The sequence below is a fragment of the Cynoglossus semilaevis genome, chromosome 9 (genome assembly GCF_000523025.1).
Source record: "Cynoglossus semilaevis isolate Cse_v1.0 chromosome 9, Cse_v1.0, whole genome shotgun sequence".
Taxonomy (NCBI): domain Eukaryota; kingdom Metazoa; phylum Chordata; class Actinopteri; order Pleuronectiformes; family Cynoglossidae; genus Cynoglossus; species Cynoglossus semilaevis.
This window is the reverse complement of record NC_024315.1, coordinates 16,528,495-16,541,552: the sequence shown is the minus strand read 5'-3', so window position 1 is coordinate 16,541,552 and position 13,058 is coordinate 16,528,495. Positions and strand designations below refer to the sequence as shown.

Here is a 13,058-nt window from a genome sequence, read left to right as displayed (position 1 = left end):
TAAAGAGTGTCCTAACACTGTCTTAAGAAGTAACAGCAGGATCCTAAAGAAGACAGCTTTGACAAGGAACCCTTCTCTACATACACAGATAGTGTCACTGATGACATGAAAGCTCAACACACCTTTGATGCAACTGCTCTGAGAAAAATAAGGTGATATTGAAAATATTTTATTGCTTTAATGATGATTCCAATTAAACCATTTTGTAACAATTTTAATTTGACTAAGTTTATGATTGGACAGAGCAATTTTTGAACCTTTTTTTCTTTTAGCTTTTTATACTCGGCTCAGACTGCGTTAGATAAACCTGAGGAAGCCAACAACGAAACACGTTATTCACTCCTCCTTTCCACATGTTTCTGCTTTTGATCTTAGTACAAAGACATTCATTAAAATACACGCTGACTTACGACAACACAACCAGATACCCACTGAGATTCTCGACAGGACGCAGAAGAACTGCTTACTGCTGTGTGGCAGTACATTAAAGTACATTCTGCAATGGTCACAGAGTGAAGACCACACACACATGCACACACCCTCCCATTCCCTTTCACTCTGTCCACATTCATTGAGTGCACAGTGCACACAAGGCTGAACAGACATCCTGAAGCATGAGTGCAGACACACCCTTCTATGTTCTATTTCGCTGTGTCCACATTTGGGATATGCATGCATCCACATGCACACTCACTCTGAATGTGCCCAGCAGCTGTTGTGGCTTTACTGTCAATGCTGAGTGCTAAAAAAGCAAAACAAAAAAACACTAAGGCCGCTTTTTCTTTTTCATGCAATGCACACTAGGAAATCATGATCAATTACTGCAACTTGGCAGACATGCTTCCACCGTAACACTCAAACACTCAAACCCTCCTCCCTCCCCCACTTATTTTCTTTCCATCAACTCAATTTCAAAGCCCATTTTGTTTCCTCTGCCACTGTTCCTCCCTTCCTTCCCCTGCCTTCCTCTTTCTTCCCCTTCTCTCCCTCCAACCAAGTCCCACAGCTGGAGGTGAAATCATTAGCAATACCCCCTCCCTAGTTTTGGCCTTGCCTTATTCCCTTCCTCCTTTCTCCCCCATGCTTGCTCACTCAAACACCTTGCTAACCACACTGTCCTTTTTCCTTATATATTTTTTCTACCTTCACACATTTCTAAACTAAATTTCTCTCATTACATCTTATATTTTAACATCATTTAGTAACTAATGGACCTAATTTGTTTTCTGGAGTCACAAAAAAAATCCTAAAACAAAGCATGTTAAAAATTCTAATAAAATTTGCTTATGTTAACCTAAGGAGCATCAACACACAATATAGTAAATAAAGTCATTTGCATTAACCACCTTCTTCCTTTCTCCCTTAAAACTACCCCTTCTGGGTATAATAATCACATTCATTACTGCTTATACTTTGTATACATATCATAAGCATATTGAATGACTATGGCCGCTGTTATTTACCAGTGTCCGCTGAGAAAATATACCATGCTACACGGCACAGTATGATCTCTCACTGGGCCTGAAAAAACCCCAAGCTAATGTTTCTCATGTTGGTGTGAACATTAGGCAGAGTATGACTCACCTTGTCACTCTCCTCTCCGTATGCATGGTCTGGGTGACAGTGGTAGGCTCCTCCAGAGGCACCTGTACAGAAGGAGGGAGAGGGTGAGTGAGAAACAAGCATTTTACATCGTCATACAGTTTATGTTTCCTATTCATCAAACACAATGTATATTTTACTATTGTAATATTACCTTGATCAAGACTCAATTACAGTATTTCAGGGAAATAAAACTTATATATAAACTTATAATTTGGATTTTCCCAACAATGAGTGCTAAAAATATCCAGATGATTTATTCTACGTCAACCTTTTAAAACTCAGGTGTGTGTGTATGTGTGTGTGTGTGTGTGTGTGTGTGTGTGTGTGTGTACAGACAGACAGTATTGTCCAAGAAAAAAAGTCAGGGCTTATAGTAGGCCTATTCATGTGGTGCATGATGGGTCACTGCCACCAGTGGTTCACTGAGGAGATTTTAGACATCCAGGATGGAATGAGCAGTTTCAGTGCCGCACAGCAGATGTTCTCCGTACAGACAGCAGTGCCACCAACGGCAAAAAAAAAACAAAAAAAAAAACATTTGGACACTTGCTGACTCCACAGAGTCAGCAAGTGTCCCCAAGAGAGTTAGATTTGGCAATACTGACATGGGCGAGGGGCGACAGTCCACAAAGCACTAGAACAGCCGTTTGTGTGTGGGTGTTGGGATGTTCCTTTTGCGCAGGCACAGAGGCATTAGGTCGTGGCACTTTGAAGAAGTGATCTTAGGTCTTGCACTCTTTAAGCCATAACTGCCACATTATACATGCTGGGCTCAGGACATTTTAGTCCTTTAGCTAACAGCAAAGCTGAGTATTAGCCCCTGCCTGGTGGTCTTAATATATAGGATTGTATTCCGGGACAAAGTAGTAACTCTTGTCCACTCAGGAGTGGTGTAAAGAGAAGTGTTTAACCACTTAGTCACACAGTAAATTACTAGGGGTGTCTATTGGCAAGAATCTGACAAACCGCTACAGGGCCAATTATACGATGTACTGAGTTTGATTTTTGAAAAACAAAAAATAAATCTTGGTAGGGAAACTGTCAGCATAGTAGACACACAACATTGTTACATGCTTAACATAAGGTTACTAAAACTGGAATACAGGGATTTATATTTGTAATCACTATAGAAGCACAAAATGATTTTTCACAAGACATGTCGGTTCAATATCCCTACAAATGATCAGGAGTTCCCCACTAAGGCAAAGTAAACTGAAACACATATGTATACTTTTGACACAGATCAGTCAGCAGCTGCTGGGGCACATGCACACATAAACAAAATAAACACAGTAATCCAGGATTAGAGAAGATACTGCAGCTAACACTTTTAGTCTTTTGTTTTTCCTCAAACCACCGGTTTTTATTTATTGTCTTTCTTCCATTCGTTCTACGCTTTTGCTTCCTCATGTCAACTCTATAGGTCGGAACGTTCTCTGCGTCAGTGGTATACATCCCTAGGGTTACTACTCCCAAGGGGAATCCAGACAAGGCTACTTTCACAAATGAGATGAAGAATGTTAAACTAAAATGAATGAAGATAAAAGATACTTTCAACAATATTTCTGCATTCACTTTTATACTGGTGTGAGAAAGTGTGAAAAAAAAAAGTTTTCTGTCATTTCTAGAGAAGATTAAATAAAGGGTTAGAAAGAGTTTAGTAAAAATAAAGCTTTAGGCACAGTGGAAACATTCTTAAAGGACATTTTCATTAAAATGGTTTGGAACAGTACTAGAGAAGAATTCAAGGCACAGCTGGTTTCATGAAGGCTGACTCCACCAACACCCATTCACTGGTTACAATAGGCAACCATCCAGCTCCCTCCCAGAATAGGGTCTCACTTGCACATTGTCATAGTCCAGTAAAGTGAGTCAGAGACGCGTCATTCAGACAGAGTCATTAATCCAGAGTGACTCCATGGAGCACAACACAGTAGCTAAAGAAAAGGTTTCAACTGTGACATCGGGATACTGTTCATGGGTCAACAAATGATCGTTTCAACACCTATGACTATGAGGAAAGTTAAAAAGTTAAAATTTCTTCTTCTGGGAACAAGCAAAAATAGATACTGATATGTATGTTTTCTCCCTTGTTACCAAATTTGTACAAATCAGCATTTTTTTTACACGTTCCTGAATCACCTTAGTCCCACTGAGACGGGTCATTGTGGAGATTCATGTGTAGTCTAATATTACTACACACACACACACACACAAAAACACACATATACTTATATATTTATATAGTATATATACACACATATAATATATATATACATATATATACACTCTAGGAATATATAATAAAGTGTTAAACATATTGCACAAACGTGTGGTTTGACCAAAGATTCTAACAACACACAAACCTTAGAAACTCAATACAAAGCTTGTTACTAGGGGTTTATATATATCATGTATTTAATTATTATATATATAGTTGGACCTGACCCCTCCTAGTGCACACAAAACAAAAAGGAAGTCACCTCCAAACAGCAAAGGAACCAAAATATATTCATATTGATGAATTTATTTTTTTACTGTGCCCTGAAACCATTGTTGATTTAATATTCTAACAGTATTGTTATTGATTAGGCTACTTATCAGCAGCACTGCAATGGAGGTATTAATGACAACGTTGCAGTAACAAGTTGAATAAATGATGTTAGAGCACATTGGAACAGATAAATGTCTGCACAGCACCTGCAAACAAAATACCTATAGTTTGAAAGCTAAATCTAGTGTTATTTATGGGACAAATGCGTGAGACCTTTGTTTAGCGATTTAGTACCAAACAGTTTACAGGTCACGTTGCAGCATCCAAATTATTTTCACTTATCTCAAATGTTTAGGAAAGTGCTTTGGAATAACGGAGTTGAGACAGGTGAGGATGAAGAGGTTGTGTGTAGCATAAAGAAACCCAAAGGACAAGAAGACGGTGAAGTGGACGTATCGAGGCAGAGGACAAGGTTGGAAACCTACATTAGAAGGTGAAAGCACTGAGGGGGAAAGAAAGGTGGGGTGGCTTCCCCTCTTGACTGCTATTGATTTTCTGTAAGCCTCAGAGTGCATCAGCTATTTCTATCCATTTCCTCCTCTTCTCCTTCCCTTTCTCACCCCCCTCCCCCACCTCAGCATGCTCAAACACCCTCCTCACACATCCTCCTCCTCCTCCTCCTCCTCACACTCTCCATCACTTCATCACCATCCCTCCCTGCCACCAATCTATTTCCCTATCTGCTGGCCTGTCTCTCTCCCATATATTCCCCGCTGCTCTATCTCACAGCATCCACATTTCCTTGCTTTGCCTATCACACATCTCTGTCCATGAGCTCCATCACCCTCTCTACCTCAGCCTCCCTCCATTAAAACCACCTCCTCCCCTCTCAAGTCAAAACAGAGACACAGAGAAGAAAGTGGGTGAAGAGGAAGGGTGGTTGGACTGATGGGCTGGAGAGATAAGTGACAGTTTTATTTAGAAAAAACACAGGCCACATATGACAAAATGGACAACCCCCTGCTGACACCTGTGGGACTATACATGATATATACTGAAAGTAAAGACAATTTCAGTCGAGCGTATGTGTAATGAACACACACACACACACAGACATACGTATATGCACACCTCTTACATCACCCCGCCTTCTGAACACATGTCACAGCACACTTCACACCCAAACGCAAAGCAGAGTCAAGTAATAAGATGGCATACAGGCTTAAAATAGGCAGCATGTAACGCCTGCCCATCCATTACCTGCAGAGTGAGTGAGTGTCTACATGTGACATTTGAATTATTCTATCTTTCATCCTGTTCTTTTTGTTCTGTTCCTCCTCTTTGCCCTTCTTTCTGTTCTGGTAGAGATAGACTGCATTCTCCAGTACTATTAACCCTACAAAGATGATGTACCAATAGGTGATAGAATATATAATCAACACAATTTTCCTAAAAGATAAAAAATTCAAGAGTGGCTGAGTTTTAAACAAAAAAAAATGTTGGAAAAAATGTAATATTGATTAAGAAAATAATGTTACATACATTGAGAAATGAATAATAAACACAATGAAAAAACATTGCTATACTAGATGGCCGTTTCACCTCTACCAACTATTTCTCAGCAGAGTTCCACAGCAAAGTTTCTGGAGTGACATCATTCTATACATTTACATGTTTCAGAAATTCTGTTCCCACTCCAAGCCCACCCAGGCTGCAAGTAAACAAGGGCTTTCCAAGCACTCACACAATGCTCGCAGCCAACCACCCCTTTAACACTCCTTCATCATCTCACCTCCTTATCCTCCCCTTTCCAATGAAACACAGACACACACTAAAAGCATCAGTGGGGACAAAGTAAAGGACAGAAGGGCAGAGACAGAGGAGTCTTCATTCTATTCTTCTGTCATAAATCTCAGCCACAAACTCAGCCATTACGAAATTCACATCCGCAGTACATGAGAAACCACAAGGAAATAGTTCCTTTAGAAAAGTGGACCAAAGGTTGATGTTAAGCACAAAAGTGAAATTTTAGCACTGATGTTATGCTTGACAAAAAAGCTACTTCAAGTGTCATGTTTTTATACCAGTCCGGCTAGGGGAATGGCTTTCATGACAGATGTCAACAGATGCCGGTTGTTTGATAACCACAATGGATCAAGCGTTGCAAAAAAAAAAAAAAAAAATCCCTCCGTCTCATCTGAATGCTCTAAGAGTTTTAACATTTCTACTTATATCTGTAAACACACCACTCCAAATATTACATCTGAGATGGCCAGGTTTCTCATCTGTGTCCAGTAATCTGTCCAACCATCAGCTTGCTGCCGACACATTAACAGAAGGTGGACGGTGAAACCAAAACATCGTGTATCTGGTAAATTATCCAATAAATATGAACTTTTAAAACAGTGGTCTGTGACCTTTTTGCACCACTGACCAGCCACAGGGGTGGGGAGGTCATAGAGGGCACATGAAACTTTGTCATTACATAAACATATTCATGTAATTATTATTTTGTATTCTGCACTTTCATTTCTATTATTATTAGATTTTATTTCATATGAGGGAATGGACAGAAAAGTAAAATACAAAGACAACTGACAACTATCAAAACAAAAATCTAAATAAGATTTTTTTTCTTCACAGCCCGACACCAAATGGTCATAGCCCTGTGTCTGGGAACATGCTCTGCAACGCTGAAATATGTTGTTTTAATGTTTTTAGTAAAGGAAAAAAAACCCTAATTGTAAATAACTTACTTGTGTTAACCAAAGACCAATGGGGCCCAGAGAAGCGACACATCTCCACATCGGTCTGCTCTTTTTGCTCTTGCACAACCAGAAGCTTATACTTTTGCTATTAGTATGAAAGCTGAACAATCCTCCGGGGCTGCCAGAGTTGCTTGACAACTTTAAAAGCCTGCACCCTCCCTTTGGCACACTGCTTAAGCAGACAGAAGACCAGAAGAGTGAAAAAGGCAATTGTAGACAAAAAAAAAAACATTTGACTGTCTGGGGTAATTTGTAATGGCCAGTTTTAGAAAACTGATTTTAATATCTTACATGCCCAACTTGTTACAGAATATTTGTTAATATTTGGTCATTGTCACAGACAATCTCATTGCACAGAGCAGCTTTAAAACAGTGTCCTCTTTCTTGACATTCAAACAATCTCACCTTCTACACGTCAACAAAAGCACCTTTACCTCCACTTACAAACTTCTGGTCTTTGCTTCAGTAAGCTCTACAGTTACATCCGCAGGCCTTGATCTGCTCTCAGTCAAGCGTTTTTCTTTTTCCAGTCACAGGATCCCTGCCTTCTCCCAGGCTGCACACATGAGTGCTACCTGTGCAGCTCATTTTCCCTTCTGTGCCTCACTCCCCTTAATGCACATGACGCCCTGTCCTCTTTCCAAACTTATGCACATCCTACTTCTGCTATTTGTCCCACACAATCAGCTCCTTTTAAAGATTATCATTCAGTGTTTGGCTGTGAATTTGCTTAAACTTGTTCTCTGTACTTTTCCACTAAATCATAACTTGTAGCTGCCAAATCCAGCCCACTTTTTTTTTCAGGCTCTATGTTTACTGCCTAAACATTCATTCCGATCCATACCTTAGGTTATAGCTCGGGGCTAACCCCAGGTCATCTGCCTTGTCTCCTCATGGTCTTACCGACCAAATTGACTCTTTGTTGTTAATGTTGACTGACGGCTGTTACTTGGTCAATGCAAGTGAGGGAGTTTCTAGTCAAACTGGAGGGGGTTGCCTGGGCGACAAGACAAAGGAATGGTTTAAAAAAAGAAACAGAGTACATGTTTCCATCTCTGTTGTAGACAGAAGGATGGGGAGGACAAGTGGAGTGGACGGGTAAAGGTAGAGTGGCAAGCACGTCTGTCCCTCTGCTGCTTTGGGCAATCCATTAAAACGATCCTTCCATTAGATGAGTATGAGGGAGGAGGCCAGAGAAAATGGACCAGAGGGGCACAGATTGACTGATCAAAATGGGAGGGGGGGATAAATGGACAGACAGGCTGTGAGAGAGGTGGCGCACAACCAAGCTAGGATATCAACTGTTACAGAGGGTGTTTTTATGCATTTTGATCAATTTGGCTCGTGTATAGTGTATTTCAGAGAACGCTTTTGCATAAATACCTTATTTGGCTAAAACTTAGCATGCAAGCATGAAACACAAAATAAAGAATTGTGAGATAGAGTGTAACAAAGGTACAGAGGTATTGCAGAAGAATGAACCAGGAGGTGAAGTAGAGAGAGGAAGGGATTGGACAAATATTATAAGACGCAGGTGACAATATATAAAAACAGTGAATGAAGACCTTTCTCTTTAATCTGTACTAACAAATATTAACATACTGTGAGTAGGTAATGAGCCTATATTAAGATATATTACTTAGCTTACCAGCTGCTTCTGTGAAAATTGAATTCAATCAAAGGGATTAGGTAGGCTCCATAATTAAAGAAAAACATTAATATACATATTATCTGATAACCTATATTCTGAAAATCTCTTTGGCCTGCTAATTAAATAGATTGAAACTTTGAAACTTACATGGCAAATCACCTGTCAGTGTTTCTGTGCAGCCATCCACTCTAATTGCCCTGCACCCACCTGGTAAATCATATTACACAGCACAAACATCCCCTGTTTTGTGAGTTGCTGTGATGTGCATCAGCTTTGGTTCTGCAGAATTTTCAGTCCATATGATGTAAACACAGCATAAATCTGCACAGTCAGATGTTGAGTCAGACACGAGCTTTAAATGATGACATTACAGATGCCGTGTAGACCAGGACTTTATACAAACGTCCAATTTCCGCTTTGGTTTTAAAAGGATTTTTTTTAAACACGGTGTAAGGGTGAGCACACAAAGTTAGCCAATCTTCATGATGTGAGACTGGGCATCCAGAAAGGACCTTTGTTTGTTAGGTGTGCTAACAGGCTTCCAGAGAAAAGCTTTCCCACACTCTGACAGAATGTGAAACTCTAGCTGTGCCGTGCCGTGTCTGTGTCGAGTTGCTCACTGCCTAGCAATGGCTGTGTGAGAGTGCCCTCACATGTATCTTTCCAACAGCACCAGGCCATGTTCAGTCTCAATAGGTTCTGCTTTATAGAGAGGCACAAATAATTACTCTGTCGAACCAGAATGTCAGTACATACTGTAATGATGCTGGAAATCTAGTTATGAAAAGCAGGCCCAACCCTATGATGGAACAAGCATGTCTGTTTTTTTTTTTTTTCAGAAAACACAAAAGAGAACTACAAAAAAAATCTCAATTCGTTACTTGTATATTATGAGCACATGGGCCGTTTTTGGAACACTGACCTTTTCTATGTGTTAGTTACTTCACATATTCATGATAAAGGGTCCAACTAGTACTTCCCTTCGTGTCTATCAAGAATCTGCCTAATACAGACGAAAAAGGTAGAGTTCACACACAGTAAGGACTTGTTATCTAGCTACATCAACATTTGTGCAGTTGTCTAAAATACAGCAGGTTGTGGTACCTTGAGGAGCACAGAGCTACAAAAACTACACATAATAGTTCAATAACCTTAAGGCTACTCCAGTCTGCACCACAGACGGCTGTCATGCAGTTACCTGCTGTATGTGCCAACTGTGCATTACATCCTCTCACCAGGGGGAGCATATGAAAAACTCTACTACGTTGAATAGCACACAGTAATGCATGCTTCTTGGGGTCCCGCCACAACAGAGTCTTATCCTTCATTTCATTTCAGATTTCTTGAGGTGATACAAGCAAGACTTTTACTGAAAAATCATAGAAGCCATGGATGGGTTTGAGGCATTATCAAAAGACAAAAAGCAGAAAAGAGTCTAAACAGTTGTATGTGAGACAATGTTCAGTGACTAAATTTGACATGAATTCTCAGCATTTCAGTATCCAGGAAGGAGAGCATCATATTTTAATTGCATGTTTTGATTAATATTGGCTGTGTCATGAGATTAATTTATAGTGAATATAAACTTACTAGGATACAGTGCTAATGTACGCATAAATCATATATTAAAAGTGTCCCTTTAAATTCATTCATTTGTAACAGCACAACTATAACCCAAAATTCCAGCATATTTGACATTTAACTCTTATCAAATTCTCTACCAACTTCTGGTTATTGTATTTGACATGGGGAAGGTATGATAAAAAACACAAGATTTATTTGCCTGTATTAGTCAAGGGTAGCTCACCAACAACCACGGTGACAAGGACAAGTGGACACATTTACCTGCTGCTGGGATGCGGTGCGCTCCAGGAACGGAAGAAAGCCTCTGGATGCTGGGAGAGGAGTTACCTCCTGGGGATCTCTGCTGGTTCTCCAACTGGTTGCTGTGAGCACCCAGTGGTGCGCAAGCGGCACTGAGATGCTGCTGGTGATGCTGTGAATGTAACTGCTGCTGCTGATGGTGCTGATGGTTTGGTCCCATTACTGCGTTGCCTGTAAATCCAGTGCCATTCGCCGTACCGTACTGTTGGTAATATCCAGAGCGAGAACGTGATCGAGTCCTTGGGGGCTCCATAGCCATTTGGTGGGAGTGGAGGTGGTGGAGGAGGAGAGATGAAGACGCTGTTGGGGACTGCGGCGGAGAGCTGTTTGTAGATCCGGGCTGCACAAAGCGCCTAGCGCCGCTCTGACTGAAAGTATAACCCGAGTGTCCTCTGCCCCCCTCTGCGCCCCCGAACTCGGTTCGCTCCGCCGACTCTGCCGCCCCCGCCTCGTCGAATAAATCAGCCCCTTTAGGGACAGGCTCTGGGGTGGAGGGCAGCCGGGGGCACACTCTAGGCTCCTGGGTTGTTGGCTGTCCAGCGGCTGCGATTGGCATTTCCTTTCGGGGGTTTCCTCTGTTTCTTTTTTGCTTTCCAATCGTTTCCTCTCACAGAAGACGCTGATGTGCACTAGTTTAAAATACATACAACGACAGTGTGAGAGAGAGTGACTCTGAGGTAACCGTGTTTCTGTCTGGAAACCAAAACAGTCATTAACTGTACATGTTTACACTGTCACTTCGTAATAAACGCCGCGGCTCGTTCAGGCGTGTGAGTGTGTTGTAACTTTGAATTAAGTTTGTCCAAGTAACGTTGCTAAACAGCCTGGTTGCACAAACTGGTTCAACAACTAAAAACTCAACGCGGATGAGAACCTACTGTGATATGTTGAAACACTGACGAAACCGTGGTCAATGTCGGCAACCGTAGATTAGGATTTAATTAAACCACTTTCACAAGGTAGTGCAAAACACTCCCGTGGCTCAGCGACGTTTAGGTCCAAAACAACCCGACGAGAGTGCGACCGCGGCTCGCTAGCTCCGGTGGTTAGCGTCGGATAAAGCTAACATAAGTGCGTGTGATATAACGTGAATTAAATCTGTTATTCGAACTACATCGCTGCGCCGAACTGTTAACTGTGGTCAAAAGTTATCATGTAGCTCACTTTAAAACAACTTTTAGCACTTTAACACTCATTTTTACCAGTTTTAGCCGTAAGCGTACCGTCGCTTGCTAGCCTGGCAACCCCTCCTCCATCGACCAACATAGAGAAAAGCCTCCCACGCCTCAAATCCATTAAAATCGCTCCTTGTTCCAGAACAAAACCACACATCCCTTTAAATAAGAAGTGATTCAATTTTACTAGTTGATACAACAGACAGTCCGTTCGGTTTTTCTTTTTATAAGTAAGACAGTTATACATTAGGGGGGGTTTAAAAAGTGTTGTAACCTAACCAATACAAAGAAGGAACTGGGGCTAAAATTAACACAGTCTTCCTAAAGAACAACCCCACCACGGGCTGTGCCGCTAAAATCCGGTTTATTTTTCTTGACAGTGTATTTTGAAATAGCAGCCTACCTTTCAACGTGTTCTCCTCGACTTGTTCTCCTGACGCGGATCTGTTGATGGTGTAGAGAGAGCTGCGTGTCTGAGCTTCGTTGAATGTGTGTATGAGCCCAGTGTTCGCCTGGTGTCAGCGTGAAATGTGACAGACCGTCAACGCTCCAGTTGGGTTTCGCTAGACCCGGCCAATCGATACCAGAAAAGAGAACGCGTATGTAGTTTCATCTTTAATAATAATAACTTTTTACTGCTGTAAAACAAAACAAAAAACATCTAAAGATGCACCATTGTTAATAAAATTACTTTTTACCCGAGTTTATCAGAATGTTTGCAATTCCAATGGTATTTGGATTGGTCTTTCGTCGGTGATCTGTTGGTGTGCCCTGTTAAATCAGAAGCTGTGGATAGCAGAGAGGCAGGCTAAAAGGGGCTTTAAATTATTTATTTACAAACCATACCAAGCCTCTCCAATGCAGCTGTTTCCTCTGAAGCACCAAAATTCCTTTAAAAAATAAGTATTCACTTCGTTTGTTAAAGTTTTGTCTGCTGCAAAAAATGAAGAACGAGACAAAGAAATAACATGTAATCAACAAAAGAGAAAAGACGTGTAAATTAAATTTAAATCGTTGAAGATTAAATAAATGTATGAATCTGTGAGATCAAATACATGTTTTTGAATGAAAAAACTCTTCTTCTCACTAATTCCCGTTAATTTTGCATTTAACTTGTGTCTCCATACATACTATATTTCCTTGAAATTCACAATGTAAGGGACATGCTTTGGGGGAAAGCTTCATCTTAACTACAAACGTATATTTATCAACATATTTATTTTAGTAAGGTGCAGTGTTGATTTCCAAGTGGCTGTGATGGATGGCAAGTGAGGAGAAATGTGTGATCAATGTCTGTCTGTCTTTGCTATCACACACACACCATACTAAACCCATCCTGGTTCATCTAACCTCCCAACAGTCCCCCTTGGTTCTCTCATTTCACATGCACTCAGCCCACTAACACCACTGCTAATACACACACACACACACACACACATTCTCTCCTCATTACACTCCCTTTCCCCACTTTTATGATATGC

At 40.8% G+C, this 13,058-nt stretch overlaps 1 protein-coding gene across 1 annotated transcript in view; it reads right to left on the bottom strand.

Moving 5' to 3' along the window:
* Positions 1 to 13,020, bottom strand: part of rnf38 (ring finger protein 38) — a 20,479-nt gene extending 7,459 nt beyond the window's left edge. The window contains exons 1-3 of the mRNA XM_008317611.3: positions 11,981 to 13,020; positions 10,364 to 11,031; positions 1,585 to 1,646 (exon numbers count right to left, since the gene is read on the bottom strand). Of these exons, the coding sequence (XP_008315833.1) occupies positions 1,585 to 1,646; positions 10,364 to 10,958 (657 nt within the window). The 5' untranslated portion in view covers positions 10,959 to 11,031; positions 11,981 to 13,020. The remainder of the gene's footprint in view (positions 1 to 1,584; positions 1,647 to 10,363; positions 11,032 to 11,980) is intronic.
* Positions 13,021 to 13,058: the final 38 nt, after the last annotated feature.